Raw genomic sequence first — 19,876 nt, 5'->3', positions numbered from 1 at the left:
ATGTTGACATTATGCAACAGCATCAATATTGATTTATTTTTAAAAATCCAAATAATAATAATAATAATTTACTATAAATTACACAATATATATACACATTTAATATATACATAACTACATTTATTATATTTTATATTTTCATTGACATACAGTAGCCCCTCACTGCAGAACAAAGATCCAGGGGGCGGGGTTGGATCCACATCTAGGGGGTGGAGATGGTAGGTTTAGGGGTGGGGATGGGTGGGTTTAGGTTTATGTAAGGTGGGAGGAGTTGGATCTAGATCCAACCACGGCCCCTGGATCTTGTGTTCTGCAGTGAGGACCATCACTTGACATAACAGAATGGCATCAACATTTATTTAAAAATAAAATCAAAACCCTTATTATTCTTATTGATAGTAATAATAAATGCCATCCAAGAAATTTACTTTAGAATGTAGAACACTAGAAGAAAATATGGTGGTAACGTTTGTTTAGCAGAAAACTAAAGTAGATTTTTTTTTACCCGAATCCATGAGTATACATTTAGGAAATGACCAAACTGATCTTTATCTTGGCAATAGATATTCTAACCCCTACCGATGCTTTTTCTGTATTTGGTGCCCTGTTAGGAAGTTCTAGTAATAGATCCTGTTATCTCTGTCTCAGTGTGAAAGAGCTAGTTTCCTCTGCCAGCATGCTCCTGAAACCTCACCAACCTTCCCACTAAACTGAACAGAGGCCAGCGGTCGTAAAAGGGGTCCTGGCCATCGTTGACACCTGGGCAGTGCTCCCCTACACCATCCTCCTCCTCCTCCTCCTCCTCCTCCTCTCTCCCAAGCTCTGAGCCAGGGTCCTCCATAAAGATCTCATCGTCCAGGTCATCCAACTCCTCCTCCTCGACTTTCCCATAATGCCGCTCATCGGCAAGCTCGGTTATATCAGAGTCGGGGTCGGAGAGGGTGGGGGAGAGGGTAAGGTCACTCATGCGCTCGCTCATGCACGTGTTGAGAATGGGAGTGCTGGTGCAGCCGAAAACACGGGAACTAGGTTAGTACAACACCACACGCGCACACGCTGTTGCAAACACTCGCTCACATGTACAATATGTCAGCATAAACGAGCCTCCCAATTTGTGTTTGGCTAATGATCTTCTAGTGTGTTCGATGAGGAGTGTTCAAGCTTAGCTTTAGTGTTTGAAGTGTCTGAATACTGAAAAATTAGTGCGAAACTCATTGAACCAAGGCTGCACATAGCCATTCAACTCAAACAGTGAAGGAACCCTCGTTAAAAGCACAATGCAAATCATAGGCAGTTTCCGGTCATGTACAGTGAGAATACCAGCATCCATTTAGCACTTTAGAGCATACAAACTTGACTGATTGATTACTCACCGACCAACCAGACGGAACCATGGAAAGCGGTCATAGAAAGGGTCACCACCGGACATCATATGATCACAGTCCTCAACTGCAGTACTGGGCACCTCTGCTGCTCTGTCATACATTTCTCTCATCAAATCCAGTCTTTGTCTGCAGAGACAATAGTAATGCATCAGCATAAGTAACAAACCATGCTCTGTAATGTTATCTGCAATGTTCTCTTTACATGCTCACCTTTTAAGCATAAACCAAAAAGAAAAAGGCGGCTAACATGCATTAAACCCCATTAGCTTTAGCCTATTAGCTTTGAGATCATCAATATGCTGGTCTGTCTTCTCCTAAAGGGTGACATGAACTTTTACCAGCTACATGCATTTAAAATGCTAAATATTTGTCTTCTAGGAAAACAGCAAAAATACTCATGGTTCATTCTACATATGGTGTATCCAAATGTTTGTCTCTTTAGAATGAGAATAAACGTCCACCTAATACCACCTGCCTTTGATTAGCAATGCCAAATAATGGTTCATGACTGTTATGTAAATATAAGGCTACTGGCCATCATTCAAGGGCTTAAGCATTGATAAGAGTAGATTTTTCATTTTACAGTACAGGAATCAATACCTCTCCGGCTTGAAATTCATGTTAACTTCAGGGCTAGACTCACTTTGTTGGCATTTTGTGCATATTGTGTATGTTTAGTCTCGCTGTACCGGAGTTTGTCCAAGGTCCAGTAGTGTGTGGCACCATTTTTCTGGTCCTGAACCTCTACTGCTACAATGGTGCGAGGGAACAGCCTTTTCTCCCTGTCTTTGGCTATGCTGGGGGGCAGGAGGTCAGGAGGCAGTGGGGAGTACAGTGTGTCCGTTAGTAACACAAACTGAAACTGAACCTGCAAAGAAAAAGGGGAACAATTTATCCAACTCATTAGGCATGTCCAATCATTAGGCTGACCTAAATTATTTTAGTGTACCTTTTTCTTTAGCTCCACGCTAATGGCATTAGCCTCCTTGAGGAAAATTGCATTTCCCCAGAGCAGGTCTCTGAGAGAGGTGAACTGATAGAATCGCCATTTCCGGAAAGCCCAGAGGGCCAGTTCTGTCTCTCGCTTTGTCCATGGCACTGCAGGACCAAAATATGAACTCATTACAAATGAGATGTCTAAGAAACAAGTAAACACTGCATGTTTTAAGAACATGAAGTCATATAATAATGTGATTATGCATTTGATATATGGACATATGTGGTTTAAACTATGTTACTCACCTTCCTCTTCTGGTTCCTCCTCTTCCTCTGTGGTTTCTGGGTAATATCTGGAGTTGACCTGCCTCTGAAGAGCTTCCAGCTTACTCTCATAGTCCTAAACAAAAAATCAGTGTGAAATTTGGTTTCACTGCAAGCTTCTTCGAGTTTCTACTACTTAAAAACTAATTAAAGTGGAGTCAAGTTTGCAATATTTAGTAAAGTGATTCCCACTTTAATCATAAAATATATAACAAACACGATTAAAGGGCACCGCCATCTTGCAGTACCACCGTGTGTGATGTCACGGGGGTTGGTTCGCTCCGTTGGCCATTTAAGTAATATACAAGCATTTCTTTACTTTTTGTACACACGCTTGTTTAAATGGAGGAAGACGAACTTGAAAGGGCTGTTGAGCCCATAATAATGCAACTGCTTATGCATTTGAGCCGATACGGCGAGGGGGCCGAGCATTACTGCCATTGCGGGTGGAAGAAGTTGTGAATCAGCTCTGGTTTGGGGTGAAAAGCGGGTCGGAAACAAATCACGTTTATGTGGATACTCATCAAAACAGCAATTAAAATAATATACTTTGCATTGGCTTAAACAGGCAAGAAAGCGGATTCAATTTGGTACTCGCGTGCAGTCCGAGCCGAGTGCTTTTTGCATGTGTGTGTGCAAAGAAACAATCTGTTTGAAATATCTTTCGTGCTGACTCGCAATTTAAATGGCTTAAAACAGTTTAATGTTTGAACTGACAAGGCTTAAAACACAATAAATGATAAAGCAGCACTAGCCCGATCGTTCAGAGAGGTGATCAGTTAAAACACTGCATTCTCCTAATAGCAGGTATATTCACAGGTTTTACATACTAATACTGGTGATCGAGCCAGTGTAATGTAAATATGTCTGAAAGGTCTGACATAACAAGGTGCCACATGAAGGATAGTGTATGAAGCATTGTTTGTTTACATCATGTTGTGCCTCACACTATGAAAACGATGTTTGGGATATAACTTAATGATCAAAACTTTGTGAAATAGGCCTAGATAATGTGATATAGATATTGACATAGATATTTATGTTGACTATTCATCCAAATTATGGTGAAAACCAAAATATTGATGTGTTAAAGGCGACATTGTCACGAGTCCAGGCCCTGCACTTCTCCCTGTCGCCACCAGAGGTCACCATCTCCCTTCCTCCCGGACTCACCTCACGTAATCACGATCACCTGCCACATCACGTACACCTGCCACATCACACGCACCATTACACACACCTGTCACACTCATCACACTCCCAGCTGTTCTCCATTTGACGGACTATACAGGTCCTTCTCAAAAAATTAGCATATTGTGATAAAGTTCATTATTTTCTGTAATGTACTGATAAACATTAGACTTTCATATATTTTAGATTCATTATAACACAACTGAAGTAGTTCAAGCCTTTTATTGTTTTTTTATTGTACAGCTCATGAAAACCCAAAATTCCTATCTCAAAAAATTAGCATATTTCATCCGACCAATAAAAGAAAAGTGTTTTTAAAAAAAAAAAAAAGTCAACCTTCAAATAATTATGTTCAGTTATGCACTCAATACTTGGTCGGGAATCCTTTTGCAGAAATGACTGCTTCAATGCGGCGTGGCATGGAGGCAATCAGCCTGTGGCACTGCTGAGGTGTTATGGAGGCCCAGGATGCTTCGATAGCGGCCTTAAGCTCATCCAGAGTGTTGGGTCTTGCGTCTCTCAACTTTCTCTTCACAATATCCCACAGATTCTCTATGGGGTTCAGGTCAGGAGAGTTGGCAGGCCAATTGAGCACAGTAATACCATGGTCAGTAAACCATTTACCAGTGGTTTTGGCACTGTGAGCAGGTGCCTGGTCGTGCTGAAAAATGAAATCTTCATCTCCATAAAGCTTTTCAGCAGATGGAAGCATGAAGTGCTCCAAAATCTCCTGATAGCTAGCTGCATTGACCCTGCCCTTGATAAAACACAGTGGACCAACACCAGCAGCACTGACTGTGGGTACTTGACACTGGACTTCAGGCATTTTGGCATTTCCCTCTCCCCAGTCTTCCTCCAGACTCTGGCACCTTGATTTCCGAATGACATGCAAAATTTGCTTTCATCCGAAAAAAGTACTTTGGACCACTGAGCAACAGTCCAGTGCTGCTTCTCTGTAGCCCAGGTCAGGCGCTTCTGCCGCTGTTTCTGGTTCAAAAGTGGCTTGACCTGGGGAATGCGGAACCTGTAGCCCATTTCCTGCACACGCCTGTACACGGTGGCTCTGGATGTTTCTACTCCAGACTCAGTCCACTGCTTCCGCAGGTCCCCCAAGGTCTGGAATCGGTCCTTCTCCACAATCTTCCTCAGGGTCCGGTCACCTCTTCTCGTTGTGCTGCGTTTTCTGCCACGCTTTTTCCTTCCCACAGACTTCCCACTGAGGTGCCTTGATACAGCACTCTGGGAACAGCCTATTCGTTCAGAAATTTCTTTCTGTGTCTTACCCTCTTGCTTGAGGGTGTCAATGATGGCCTTCTGGACAGCAGTCAGGTCGGCAGTCTTACCCATGATTGCGGTTTTGAGTAATGAACCAAGCTGGGAGTTTTTAAAAGCCTCAGGAATCTTTTGCAGGTGTTTAGAGTTAATTAGTTGATTCAGATGATTAGGTTAATAGCTCGTTTAGAGAACCTTTTCATGATATGCTAATGTTTTGAGATAGGAATTTTGGGTTTTCATGAGCTGTATGCCAAAATCATCAATATTAAAACAATAAAAGGCTTGAACTACTTCAGTTGTGTTGTAATGAATCTAAAATATATGAAAGTCTAATGTTTATCAGTACATTACAGAAAATAATGAACTTTATCACAATATGCTAATTTTTTGAGAAGGACCTGTATAGTCTCCCCTCTCTCACCACTCTGCCTGGGTTCGTTAATTGTTTTTTCATGTATATGCTTGGTGTGTTTCTAGTGTTTGCTCTGGGCTGGGATACATGCATTGTGGTGCCGTCTCGTATCCCAGTCCTTTTCTGTTTTGTTTTGTGCTGTGTTGGCCTTTTTGTTTTGAATTAAAAGAGCCTTACCTGCACTTGGACCCTGACCTCGTCTTTTCACGGCGTACCGTGGTCCGTGACAGACATATTATGCCCCTTTTTACAATATGCAATATAAGTCTCTGGTGTCCCCAGAGGTTTGTGTCTGTGACGTTTCAGCTCAAAATACCACACAGATCATTTATTATATCATTTTCAAAATGAAAATGCATTTTGAAAAACAGGTGCCTGTGTCTTTAAATCCAAATGAGCTGCTGCTCCCGCCCCCTTTCCAGAATAGAGCTGCGCCATTTCAGCTCTAAAAACATCTGTTTTAGTTCTGATTATCATGTTTATCGCACTGAAATCATGCGTTTTAAACCATATTAGTTTAAACTTCTGATATGCGGTTTTCTGAGTGTACACATCCGTAGCACACAGACAGAAAGCGGCTGTCACAGCATGTGAGTGAACTAAGTTCTCATTCACACACAAGTTTACGTTAAAAACACACGAGTTACAAAAACAGTCAGTTATGTCTGTGTACAGCTGGGAAATAAATCGCGTGATTATTTTATATGGCAGCAGCATACAGTAAATAAATCCACTGCTGTCTTGTCTTTTCTGAGGCTGGGACTAACGTAAATAGTGTTGTTCTGGTCAGCCAAAGACAGAAAAGTTATGTTTTGCTCAAACTTTCACCATGGCATTAGAACTGGTACACTGCTGTCGCTTGCGAATCAAAATGATGGCGTAGTGGGTGGAAATTTACAGATTAAGGGGCGGTAATATTATAATGAGATCCCCTTGCCACATCACTAGGGGAGCGAAATCAGACACGCTCGTTTTTGCAGAAGTTTGCAGAAAAAGGCTTACTAAAACAAAGTTACTGGGCTAATCTTTTTCACGTTTCCTTGGTTGGTAGATGCACTGGGGACCTGATTATAGCACTTAAAATCTGAAAAAGTCAGGTTTTCATGATATGTCACCTTTAAAATAACATTTGAACGTGTTCAAGAAATAAATAAATGCCTATATTACTTAAATGGCCAACAGAGAGGACCAACCCCGTGATGTCACATGCTGTGGTACTAAAAAATGGCAGTGCCCTTGCTCTAAAAGCTATAACAAAACATCCTTTTTTTCTTTAAAATGGTTTCATTGTGTTTGTTATATATTTTTTAATTAAAGTGGAAATCACTTTACTAAATCATGCAAACTTGACTGGCTGCTTCACTTCCACTTTAAAGGGATAGTTCACCCAGAAATGAAAATTCTGTCATAATTTACTCACCCTCAAGTAGTTCCAAGCCTGTATCAATTTCTTTGTTCTGCCGAACACAAAGGAAGATATTTTGAAGAAAGTTTGTAACCAGGCTGTTTTGGGGCACCATTGACTTCCATGGTAGGAAACAAATACTATGGAAGTCAATGGTGCCCCAGAAATGTTCTGCTCTGTTTCCCACATTCTTCAGCAGAACAAAGACATTCATACAGGTTTGGAACTACTTGAGGGTGAGTAAATTATGACAGAATTTTCATTTTTGGGTGAACTATCCCTTTAAGATCTTACTAATCTAAAATGGTTTACCAGTCTCTGCTGTTCCAGAAGGTTGCTTGCTTCTTCTCTCTCCTTGCGGTACTGGTCCTCCAGCTCCTGTAACCTGTAAATGATGTAAGCATCAGAATGAAGGCACAAAACCTAGATACTAAATAGTCCTGCAGTTCTGAAACCCTCTACCTCCCCTAGCTCCACATATCTAGATCTGATTTTTGCTGGTTTAGGAACACAAGAGGGCTAGTGACAGAAGTGCTACTGTACCTCTGCTCCATCTCTTGTTTCATATCAATGCCTTGTTTTTCCAGTAGTTCTCTTTGGGCAAAGGCCCAGTCCACTGGCTCGACAGGTGTGTCTGCACATGGGGTCCTCTCCCTCTCTTGTCGTGCTTGCTCAGGGTCATTGAAACGGAACACGTGGCTCTTGCCCATAATGATACGGTTACCTAAGATAGATAACAGACAGGGTCAAAACGTCTTACAAACACCAAAAAAAAGTTTTTCAACAGACTGGGTTTGTTTTCAGCCTGGAAACTGAAGAGCTACCAGATCTGAGTAGAGTGGGCTCTGTCACTCTCTTCCCATTAACGTAAGTCTCTGCTTCCTCACAGGGCTCCAGAATCACCGTACCCTCTCCCGACACATTTGTAGTACTTGTGAAGATACAGTGTTCGTCTTTAATGAAGTGGCCGCTCAGGACAATGTCCTGTCGACTGCTGGCATCCTCGCGGCCGACCCTGCAGGAATATATGGAGGCTATATGTCAGAATGAAGGGAAACAGATAGAGATACTAAAAATAATACAAAACAAGTATTGAAAATTTCATTATGATGATCATTTAATACCAAAAATAAAAATTTTTGGTGTAAAACAAATATATAAAATAAATAAATTCTATAACTATAATCTATAGCTATAATATTACAATTAGCTAATATTATAAAAGTTTTTGTGTATTTATTTAACAGATCATTAGTTACAGATCATTTGGTCATATAATCAGAAATGCTAAATTGTTTAAATGTTTACAATTTGTAACTTTACAAAAAGGTATAATGTGTTAACATTAGCTAATTTATAAAGTAAACTAACAATGAGTAATATATTTTTACAACAGTAGTAAAGTTAGTTCACAGTGAATAACTACCTTAACAGATTCAGATTTTGATCTAAAATATTTTAGTAAATGTAGAGATTACCATCAATAAACACTGTAGAAGTATTGTTCATTTAATGTCTTTGTGGACCATGGTTGAAAATACTGGTTGTAAATAATCAACATTCTTACTTGGTGATTCCATCTTTAATGTAGTACAACAAGCATTCGGACATCAGTGGATCTTCATTGAGGTTGACCAGGTGAGGTGTCTGAAACAGTCAAATCATAAAGTGTTGACTGAAGCATATGACTTCACTAGCTTCCTTTTAGAAAACATATTTGATCTTCGAACCTTCTTTGGTGAAAAGACTCCAACGGTTCCTCCATCTTCCCTCATCGCCACACCCATTTCAGCCAAAAGTGCCTCCCTAATGAAAACAGAAGAGATTTTTATTTAACAAATGAAGTACACAACTTAAATTTCAGATTCATTTCAAGATAAAAGCCCTCTCAGGTCTCCAACCTCTCCATTCTAATGGCCTCAGTGCGACGAAGCTTCTCCTCCCAAGTTTCATTGAGTTCTGCGATTATCTTCTCAGTTTCCTAATTGGAAAAGAGGTTGACATTACAACGATCAGCACTGGTCCTTATTAATTTATCAAACCATCCATCCCATCATCCTCTCTCTCACCTTCAGCCTCTCAATGGCTTCCTCGCTTCCCGGGCTGAACATGATCCGGTCATGCAGGCTGCTGATGGAGCCAGCTCGGCTGGACAGGGCGGAGAGAGAAGGCGAGGGGCTCATCTCTGTCATGGCATTGGTCACTGTGGAGAAATCACCTCTTTGATTGACAGCCTGGATGCTATTGAGATTAGTCTTGTAACTGGACAAGTCTGGGCAAAACGTGGGAACAACAGGTTGGTAAAGATTTTGGTAAGAGAAAAGGAAAACCATGGAAACAGAAAAGAAGGGGAAGAAGGAAGAGTAGAAAGTGTCAAACAAAGCTGAAAAGCTAATTAAAAAGGTTATAAAGCTGCAGGGCAGACGGCATCAATTTGAGGACGCTGTTGTGTGGTTTTATTTTTCAAGCAAATTAGAATATCAGCTTTTTTTTATTATTATTAATGGATTTTTCCCTCACGCCTCAAATTCATTGGACCATGCTTGAGATAATGAGCATGGAGATGAATTGAACACTCAATGTAATACTGATCTGTGACTACACAGACCGCATGGATGACCACATGCCTGTGCTTCACATGGAGGCACCTTTGGACCATCAAAGAAGCAGTGTCCAAAAATAGTGTTGCCTGTCAGACTAATTTGTTTTATTTAAACTGATTAGTTGAAACTGCACAGCATAGACTTTGGTGGTCCAGAGATTTCTGCTTTGGCCATCACAGGGGTCGGCAACATTAGAAAGGGTCAATATTGGCACACACATAAAAAGGACAGAGGATTTATTGTATGATTGTTATATGATTGTAATATTCTTTAACTGTTTATTTTAAAATGTTGAAGTCAGATTCCAAAATTACCACTCATCAAGCAAATATGAGTAAAATAGGCTCTGGAGAGTGAATGTTGGTATGTGATGTGAACGATTACAATAAAAGATTAATGAATGATCGCCACCAAAGAAAAATCATGATGTATCAAAGCAAAAACTGATCCACGCAATAGTGAGTCACCTAAATAAATCCTGTCCTGTGAGTTACACAGTTCTGTTCACAGTGCTGCATGGGTGACACTTTGGCACTCCTTTTCTTTTTTTTCTTTTTTTTTTTTAAACAATACATTTTTATTACCAATATAAAACTGCTATGAATAGATTTGTAATATACTGTAAATAAAATTTAAAAACTACATTTCATGTAAAAGAAAAGACAAAAACAAAAGTTGCCGACCCCTGAGTTATCACAAGCTGTGAAGCATTTAAGGTGCCAAAATACACACATTTGAGAGCAGATATTCCAGGAGCCTGTGCCCGATATGCTGAGAAAAACAGAGAGAGAAGACAAGTCCTTCAGACACATTCCTAGAGCTGTCTGACCCACTGGCTTCTGATAATATAAGTACAGAAAATGTTTGTTTTATTCATAGGATAACTCTCTTCACAGCATTTGAATCTGAGAGGAAATCTGTCATTTTAAGTAGAGTGAAAAAATGTAGCTCCTCAGTTTGAAGTGCATCACAGATTACTCACTGTCAATGATGTCTCCAAGACCCTGAGCACAGAGCAGATCCTTCAGACGGGCCACCTCTTCCTTCAGCTCACGCACCAGGCGGTTGTTGGGGTCTTCGTTGATGACGGCGTTGCAGCGGATCTGCTTGGCTCGGTCAGCATACCTGTGACATTGATATTGCTATTATCTATCCATAATAGTATCAGAATGTTCCAAATAGTTCAGCATTCAGAACATTACCTGCTGAGGCTAATGACATCTAATGACATGGATGAAGTCTTCATAGTAATGCATAGCCAGTAAAGGAATAGTTCACCCAAAAATGAAAATTATGTTGTTAATTACTCACCCTCATGTCATTTCAAACACGTAAGTCTTTTGTTTGGAACAAAAATTAGATATTTTTGATGAAATCCGAGAGCTTTCTGATCCTGCATAGACGGCAATGTTCAAGGCCCAGAAAGGTAGTACGAACATCACTGAAATAGTCCATGTGACATCAGTGAAACCAAAAATAATAACATGTATCGTGGTACTCTCGTGAAGCCACGTCGAAGACTGATATAGAAGAGAAGAAATTGTTGAATAAAGTTTACTTTTTGTGTGCAAAAAAAAAATTATCGTAGCTTCATAACATTACAGTTGAACCACTGATGTCACATGGACTAGTTTAACTAACCTTTCTGGGCTTTGAACACGGTAGTTGCGTTTCGGTCTATGCAGGGTCAGAAAGCTCTCTTAATTTGTCTTTTGAGGATGAACGATGGTCTAGTTTGGACCGACATGAGGGTGAGTAATTAATGACAGAATTTTCATTTTTGGGTGAACTATCCGTTTAACATACCAACATACCATTTTTAGTGTTACATGACCCTAGGTTATTAGTCTAAAGTACAGTGGTGGTTCATACCTGAGCGTGCTGAGCGTCTCATCGTAGTTAATATCAGCAGGGCTCAGAGCTGCTACCATAGCCGTTCGTGAATTTCCTCCTGATAAATGAAAAACACTGTGACCTTCGGAAATCTTTTTAATGTTTTGGCACCATATCACAGTTAAACTGACCACATTGACTGTAATATGCAATGTTTTATGGGATGGAAAGAAATGTTTATTGTTAAGAAGGTATGTGGATGGTGCATAAAGCCTCATACCGAGGTTTTCCCTCAGCAGCCATGTCAGAACTGAATCTCTGTATGGAATAAAGCTCTCAACTTTCTTCTTTTTCTTGTTCTGTAGGAAGAAGAGAAGTGGTGTCAATTATCAAAGCTAAAAATGCTTGATTATTAAAGAATAGTTAAATTGATCCTCACCTTGTTTGGTGCAGAATCCTAAAAACAAAAAAATAAATATATTTTTTAAATGTTTGCCTTTTTTTTCATTTTCTTTTAAGAACATTCGTATTTAAATTGAAAGAATTTTTACCATTTCAGCCAGAGCAGAGATAACTTTGCCTAGTGTTGTTAAAGATTTGTTGATATTGGCTCCTTCCTAGAAGGTACAAAGCACGCATATTTATATGATACACTCATCTGAAATGACAAATTGTCATGTAACTCTGTTGAACTCTAAGTGACCCACCTTGAGTCTAGTGCCTTTAGCTCCAGTAGAATCAGCCCTCTCACTCCCTGCCAAGTCCACCAAGCTGATTTTGCTGACCTATTTGCAAATGGAAATGTTGTGTCTAAGAACGGTAAAGCGCTCTAATGCACATACCAGCAACTTCAGCAACTGTCAAACTGCCAACATCCATCAGTGTAGTTTGAACTGCAGTGAGTCTCACCTATTTTTGCATTGTAGTCTATTTCTGTAGAGGTGGTCACTTTTTCTCATATAGAACAACACTAAACATTGGCATACATGGAGGTCTGGTGGGAAAGGCTGCAGGAGAGAATGCGGTACCTTTTCAGACGTGTTTTCTGAGTCACTATCATGTCGTTTCTGTGTGAAGATGATGTTGAACACCGCATGGGAGCGGCTGCTGGTCTCATTCATGTTGGTGGCTGCCACAGTCCTGATAACAGCAAACCGATGCACAGTGGTGAATGATTTGATTTCTATTACATACATAAATATGTAAATTTATGCTTTATTTTAGATAAATACTATCTTCCCCCAGTTTCCATTCCTTCAAAATTATTTGTAGAGGTACATACACTATAGTTTAAAAGGTTGGGGTCAGTAAGATTAAAAAAAAAAAAAAAATGTATCACTTTTATTCAGCAAGGACGCATTAAATTTATTAAAAGTGACAGTTATAATGTTACGAAAGATTTCTATTTCAAATAAATGCTGTTATTTTGAACTTTCTATTCATCAAAGAATTCTATAAACAAGCAGCACAATTGTTTTCAGCATTTTCTTGCGCGCCAAATCAGCATATTAGAATGATTTCTGAAGGATAAGACTGAAGTACTGAGTGGTGAAAAAATATTAAATACTTATTTTAAACCATAATAATATTGCACAATATTACTGATTGTATTCTATTTATGATCAAATAAATGTAGCATAGGTAAGCATAAGATACTTTCTAAAACATTTTTTTAAATTTTATCAACCCCAAACCTTTGAATGGTAGTGTAATTCAGAGGCTAACCTCTTCTATATTCAGAAATTTGTTTCACCTTGCTTTGTTTCCAGATTCCATCAGGTCCTGTATGTCATTGTAGGAAGTAACGGCCAGTTTGGATAAGTCCTCCACATATGGTCCCATCAGAGGATGCTCTCGCACACGCAGATTCCCTTTGTTCTTTGGGTTCAGAAGGTCCCGCACACGCTCACAGTAGATCTCCATGTAACTGACCTGAATAAAACAACATTTTCACTTGACTTGATATACTGATTCTACGGTAAGAATGCAATTTATGATGCAGGTGCTGCTCTTACCTCAACCGAGTATGCCATGCTGTTGTCATTATTGTCAGTGATCTTGGTAAACAGGTCCTCACACAGCTGTCACAGACAGATTCAGCATTAAAAACGTTTTACCTCAAACTTGCCAGCATCTAAGTCATCTAGAGTATTTGCTACAATATCAAAGATTATAGTGTACTACCAATGGGATGATGCCTTCTTGGTCTTTCTCTTGCTTGCCCATCATGGTATATGACTTTCCGGCCCCAGTTTGCCCATAGGCAAAGATACAGACGTTGTATCCCTCAAAAGCATGCAGAAGCATTTCATCCCCTATGTCTTTATAAACCTGCTTTTGGCATGCATAGTTCACATCTTCTGGCTGTTGAAGACAGAAACGCACAAAGCACAAAAGGAAATCATCATAAATGTCTCAATAACAGCCATCATGATCACAGAAGAATTAAAAATAGCAGCAGTGAGTTGCATAAGATGCAGATTCACCAGTTAATATCAAGAAACTCACCGTTGTATGTGACCAATACGAATAGTCAAAGTTGAAGCTCTTGCTCTCCTTTGGCTGTTTTGGATTTAAAATTGCTAGAAAGCAAAGAGAACATGTCTATAAGAATAAATCTATAATCTAATGAAGAAAACAACAAACTATATAAAACTATTTTCAGCCACATTATTTCATTTCAATCATGTTCATACCTGAAGCATCTCATGGCAAAAGATGATACTAAAAACCTCATGATGAAAACAGAGGAACTTCACTATTCATGTATTTATACCATAATAGTAAGACTTTTATTTAAAGAATTTAATACTTTCATTCAGCAGGGCCATACTGAATTGATTAAAGATGACAGTAAAGGCATTTATAACAGTCCAAAAGATTCCCTTAAAAAGTTCAAAAGAACAGTATTTATTTTTAAAATAATCCTGAGAAAAACATGTATTACTGTTTCCACAAAAAGCAGCACAACTGTTTTCAGCATTGATGACAATAACAACAAAAGTTTCTGAAGCATCAAATCAGCATATCAGAATGATTTCTGAAGGATCATGTGACACTGAAGACTAATGGCTGCTGAAAATTCAGCTTTCCACCACAGGAATAAATTACATTTTCAAATATACTAAAATAGAAAACAGTTCAGATAAATTCTAAAAATATTTCACATTATTACTGTTTTACTGTGTTTTTCTTGGTGAGCATTAGAGACAAAAAAAAAAACTTTAAAAATGTTTACACAACAGTGTATATTCTAAATAAATAAGCCATGTTCAAAAAAAAGACAAAAATGTTATCTCAATATAGTCATCATAACAGCATTTTCTGCACTATTAATATACCATAAGGCAATATATGCATATGTAGGCACGTTTCAGGACAGATGAGTCCAAGGAAGCATGAATCATGCCATCCCTTGGGTTCTGGAATGAGGTCATGAACCTCCCTGCATCCTCTCAGCAGCACAAAGCCGTGCAGTGTGTCTGACCTCACACTCTGCATCAGCTGACTCGGTTTTCCCAGGCAGAACAACAGGGCAGTTTACAGTTTTTGGAGCTGCTCTAGAAATGGGGGCTTGAAATGCCACAGAATTCCTGGCATCAAATGGACTTTGTTTCTGAACATATCCAAAACTTTTGCTAATGGCACATGAAATGAAAATTTTGTCAGATGAACCAGTCTCCATCTCTTGGTGAAACTTTAAAAATGTGATTCAGAGTGATTATGTTTTGATGGATTAATGTAAAACATTGCACATCATTTTATAGTTTGACTTGTTTTGAGAATCAATGTACAGTAAGGCTGAGGTCAAAAAATGTATTAGTCAGATGGTGACAGGCTGCACACCTAATCAATTAAAAAGCCTTTTCTAAAAACTAAAGGATGACCTCTTTGATATTTTCAAACCTGTAAGCCTAGAGATGACCTAATATTCTCGCTCATGGGGGTGCTGATGAGAGGCAATGGGAATAAATATTTCATTAGAGTCATAAATAATTCCTACAGAACAGTGAGAATCACCTTTTAATCAGATGAATTCAAATAACCTCTGACAGCAAGTGAAAATATGTATTTTGAAAGAGCACTCACTGGTAGTGTTGCCTGACATCTGGATGATACACTTGCTCTCTTTTCCCATCTCTCGTGAATTGAAGGGACGGACCCTCACGGCTACTTTCACCGAGGCACTTGCCATGGTGTCTGAGTGCTGGTGCTCTGCTACTGCACAGGATCTGATGGGACGGAGCCCAGCCAGGAATCAGAGGCCACCTGTAGAGAGAAACACTGACATGCTACTGTATATGCTAGAATCTCAAAAGAATATATGTGCATTTTACTTCACTATAGAATTAAGAGTACACTCTTAAAAGTACTTAAAAGGATCTTCACAGCCATACCATAGAAGAACCATTTTTGGTAAAAAAAAAAAGATTCATTCAGTTTCTTACCTTTTTATAATCTGAAGAACCTTCTTTCACCACAAAGAACATTTTGTGAAACAGAAAGGTTCTTCAGATCTTAAAGGTTCTTTACGGAACCATTTAGACAAAAAAGGTTCTTCTATGGCAGGGGTCACCAAACATGATCCTGGAAGGACAGTGTCCTGCAGAGTTTAGCTCCAACTTGCCTCAACACACCTGCCTGGAAGTTTCAAGTATACCTAGTAAGAGCTTGATTAACTGCTTCAGTGTTTGATTAGGGTTGGAGCTAAACTCTGTAGGACACTGGCCCTCCAGGACCGAGTGTGGTGACCCCTGTTCTAAGGCATTGTGAAACTTTTGTACAGTGTATAGTGAAGAAGGCTGTATGACGATTCATCAACAATCAGCACTTCTTCTGTAAAACAAGGCTAGAAATGTGTTAAGGCCTACACTTTAGATTTAGTACCTTAGCAATTCACTTCAGAAGCTTCAGAATTTTTTCTACCTCATACTGCTGCTATTTACATACCCTGTACAACTTTTTGCACATTCCTCTTATTATTATCTAAGTCAACAACATACTGACCCGCACATTTATATTTATATTTTTTATCTTTATTTTATTTTATTTTATCTTAACATTTGTATTCTTTTTCTTAATATTTGTATACTTTATAATTGCACTGTCCTTGGAGCGGACCTGACCTACATTTCACTGCTGGTTATACTCTGTATAATTGTGTATGTGACAAATAAAAATCTTGAATCTTGAATCTTCACAAGAGATAATTAAAGAAAATCCCTATAAATCTGTTCAGGCGATTGTACTGGCTAAGTTACACCTCTGATAATCTAATTTAGGTAATGGAGCTCTCTGAGATCCAGACCATGACTCATCAGGACTTTTATCACATTCAGTAGATTACTGTACACCAGATATGGCTATGTGACCTCATAACCTCTAAAACAGGCTTACAAACAGGTTTAGGATTCATATGTGCAGATTTATTAAAAGAACAAACAAACTGATTGTTCAAATCAGAATCCAACAGCAAGGTCAGTTAGTCAGCAAAATTCAGGCCTATTTAAGACTCGCAGAGAGAACCTTTGGTATCAGTGGCAATACTCCTAAATATCTTGACTGATGTCTAATATTTTAAAAATGTGATCATTAAAAACTACTATTGTATCAAATCTACTGTACAAATCTCTCCCTATTCTATCTGTGTGTGGACATGACAATCTCACAACAAAAGATTGATGGTAATGTGCTTCTGTGAACCTCATACTCATGCTCATTATATTGTAGATACCTGATCTTCATGATACCAAATTAAGAGCTCTGATAACCAATCCAGACACAACATCAGAAACTGCTGAAAATGCCACAATTTACAGATTTTCTTGTTTGTAATATACTTACTAAATTTATATCACAAAGTACCACAAAACAATATTATTTCATTAATCAATTAATAACTAAATTTACATTCTCCTGAGATACTTTGCAATAAATAATGTTTCATATGGGTTTCAACCACACATTGGTTGTTATTGTTTATAAATATGGGAATTGCATATGGTTGTTACAATGACCTGCATGATGTAAAACATCTTAAAAATAAGTGACATTTAATTTAACAGCTCTGCACAAAGTCTATGATATCCACCATAACCTAATAACTGTCCTACTGTGGATAGAGTAATCCATTTAAAAGAATGTCAGAAAAAAATGGAAAAATGGAAGTTATATGTAAATTCTTTGATTCTGCAAATCATGGTTTTAAACATGATGATGGATTTAAAAAAAAAAAACTGTCCTAGTTTCTTCTTTTCTAAGAAGAATTAACTAATTTACTTTAGGTGGCACGAGGAATAAAAATTATTTAGAAATACATTTATTACAACAATTAATATGCAAAATTCTCCAATTCATTTACAATTTGATTTTTTTTTTTCCTCTTAATTTTTATTGGCAATTTAATATGGGATGCCCACTCATAGTGAAATATTCAGAATTAAAAATAAAATGTAGGCTAACAAGCTTGATGAATTTGGACAATGCTTGTCTATACACTATCTCTTTCCAGAAAAAAAGATTGGGCTAAGTGCCATCCTACGAGCAAAAATAAAATAAAAAATCACAGTTACGTTTGTACACAAACCGGCGCGTTGAGCAAATTTTATTTATCACATACAGCCCTCACAGTCTCCTGAAAATGGCTGCTCAGACCGTCAGGCTCTACAGTCATGAATCAGCTGTGATGGACCCGCGTTTGCGTCAGCTTCAGCTCAGCCGGCAAAACAAACGCAATGAAGGTGTTTCAACGGTTATTAAGCAAACTCGCCGTACAAAACAAGGTTATATGTATACCAACTCTTTATATTTAGAGCTGCCTCTGCGTAGCTGAGATGCGGCAGCAACACCCAATATACACTGCCAGCGTCGCGGGATGCAGGAACGCTCCCAATATAATCAACAAAATCTACGCATTTATATCATCTTCGTCATGTAGTTACATTGTATAAACGCGAATTCGGAACGTTTCAACTTATCGCGTCGCCGTAGACTTGAAAGAAGTGTGACGCGTCTGTTACTATGGCAATATTTGGTCAGAATCTTTAGTTCAGAGCAGAATACAGGCAAATATACAGGACTTCTGATATTAAATAAGTAAATCGTTTCCTGATCCGCACTGTATTCACCCTCAGTAACGCATCTAATAATAAAAAAGCTATATATATTCATAGATTATGCCTTTCCCTCAGTAATTATTCATTTAAACTGTCTAGCCTTTGAAACTGAAAACATCTTAATTGTGAAAAAGGCCCAGATTTCATGACACGGCCTCACCCTGCAAACATAAACAGCATCCTTCAGCACTATAGCCAGTTTCAAGACTGTCAATGCATGTAAATAAGACTGAATAAAGCAATTTTACATTACATGTCTATTGATAACCAATACTACTACTAATAAATATATTTATAGTATATAAATCCTAAAATAGCATGATAGTACAAGATAAAATTTAAATAATTCTATATATATTTTTGTTGTGTGTGTAGACAGTTTTTCTTTTTTTAAAAAGAATAAAATCTCCTTAAAGATCTTTCCCATTTTCTTCCTACTCTTTTGTATTTCAACAGCCTCTTTGTGACTTTCCGGACAGGACAACAGAGGCATAGTGCACCACCCTCCTTATTCTCACAAGAGACGTGAAAAACAATGGTTTTAAAACACATAAATCACACAAACAACAATCAAGATCTCACATACCTGATTCCTGATGGCAATATCCTGTAGAGATTGCGGACAGCAGTGGGTTATTCCATCAAGTCTGCTTCCATCCGCCGTCTTCTTCCTCACCCAGTTGTTTTATTTTTTCCTATAGGCTCTCAGCCTCTCCTTAGCTCAGCACCATCAATGCAGGTGGAGCCCCCCCTGGCAAGAGCATCAGACTGAGGGAGTCTGGTTTTGCAGGGCCTGGTACGCAGTGGTGCGTCAGGAAGCCGAGGGAGGGGTTAATGGATGTGGGGAAGCGCTGAGAGACAGTGTTTCTTCAGCCTAACACAAAATGGCTCTATGGTGGAGCCAAGGATGCTGATCAGCCGTGAGTCGATTATGACATCATCAGTGTGGGAGATAGCGGCATAGATGCAGCACACGGATTGGGAGGGAGGAACGGAGGGAGAGAGAGAGAGAGAGAGAGAGAGGGGAAAAGGGAGCCTGAGAGAACCACACACACTCTTAACAGCATCACAGGACACTCTTAAAAAAGACTACGGTTCATGGATTTGCTTCCGTGTCCACGAATACAAACCACAGTGTTAAAAGCACAAAGAGCTCAATTGAAATTCTAAGCTCAGCCAGTAGGGTTTGTATCTCAGCATGCACAGCACAGACCCTCTCAATGGACTCATCATGAAGGCTGAGGATGCAAGCTAAGCTTATGCAAGGAGACAAACAAGTCGTGTTCACTAAAAAAAAAAAAAAAAAAAAAAAAGACCTAAAATGTACACTACAGTTCAAAAGTTGGGGTCTGTATTTTTTGATTCAGGAAAGTTGTGTTAAACTGGTCAAAAGTGAT

General features: G+C 38.8%; 1 protein-coding gene across 1 annotated transcript in view; it reads right to left on the bottom strand.

Moving 5' to 3' along the window:
* Positions 1-19,371, bottom strand: part of LOC306846533 (kinesin-like protein KIF1A) — a 35,823-nt gene extending 16,452 nt beyond the window's left edge. Inside the window, exons 1-26 of the mRNA XM_079379970.1 lie at positions 19,066-19,371; positions 15,454-15,633; positions 13,873-13,946; positions 13,549-13,728; positions 13,380-13,445; positions 13,118-13,296; positions 12,393-12,504; positions 12,072-12,149; positions 11,916-11,981; positions 11,804-11,821; positions 11,645-11,723; positions 11,404-11,482; positions 10,514-10,656; positions 10,264-10,302; positions 8,998-9,200; positions 8,830-8,909; positions 8,659-8,734; positions 8,496-8,575; positions 7,753-7,943; positions 7,472-7,652; positions 7,241-7,313; positions 2,628-2,721; positions 2,335-2,483; positions 2,075-2,253; positions 1,374-1,511; positions 699-1,001 (exon numbers count right to left, since the gene is read on the bottom strand). Of these exons, the coding sequence (XP_079236096.1) occupies positions 699-1,001; positions 1,374-1,511; positions 2,075-2,253; positions 2,335-2,483; positions 2,628-2,721; positions 7,241-7,313; positions 7,472-7,652; positions 7,753-7,943; positions 8,496-8,575; positions 8,659-8,734; positions 8,830-8,909; positions 8,998-9,200; positions 10,264-10,302; positions 10,514-10,656; positions 11,404-11,482; positions 11,645-11,723; positions 11,804-11,821; positions 11,916-11,981; positions 12,072-12,149; positions 12,393-12,504; positions 13,118-13,296; positions 13,380-13,445; positions 13,549-13,728; positions 13,873-13,946; positions 15,454-15,559 (2,966 nt within the window). The 5' untranslated portion in view covers positions 15,560-15,633; positions 19,066-19,371. The remainder of the gene's footprint in view (positions 1-698; positions 1,002-1,373; positions 1,512-2,074; positions 2,254-2,334; positions 2,484-2,627; positions 2,722-7,240; positions 7,314-7,471; positions 7,653-7,752; positions 7,944-8,495; positions 8,576-8,658; positions 8,735-8,829; positions 8,910-8,997; positions 9,201-10,263; positions 10,303-10,513; positions 10,657-11,403; positions 11,483-11,644; positions 11,724-11,803; positions 11,822-11,915; positions 11,982-12,071; positions 12,150-12,392; positions 12,505-13,117; positions 13,297-13,379; positions 13,446-13,548; positions 13,729-13,872; positions 13,947-15,453; positions 15,634-19,065) is intronic.
* Between the last annotated feature and the right edge of the window lie 505 nt (positions 19,372-19,876).

Source organism: Barbus barbus (genome assembly GCF_936440315.1).
Source record: "Barbus barbus genome assembly, chromosome: 26".
In the NCBI taxonomy this organism is placed as follows: Eukaryota; Metazoa; Chordata; class Actinopteri; order Cypriniformes; family Cyprinidae; genus Barbus; species Barbus barbus.
This window is presented reverse-complemented; position numbering and strand designations above follow the sequence as displayed.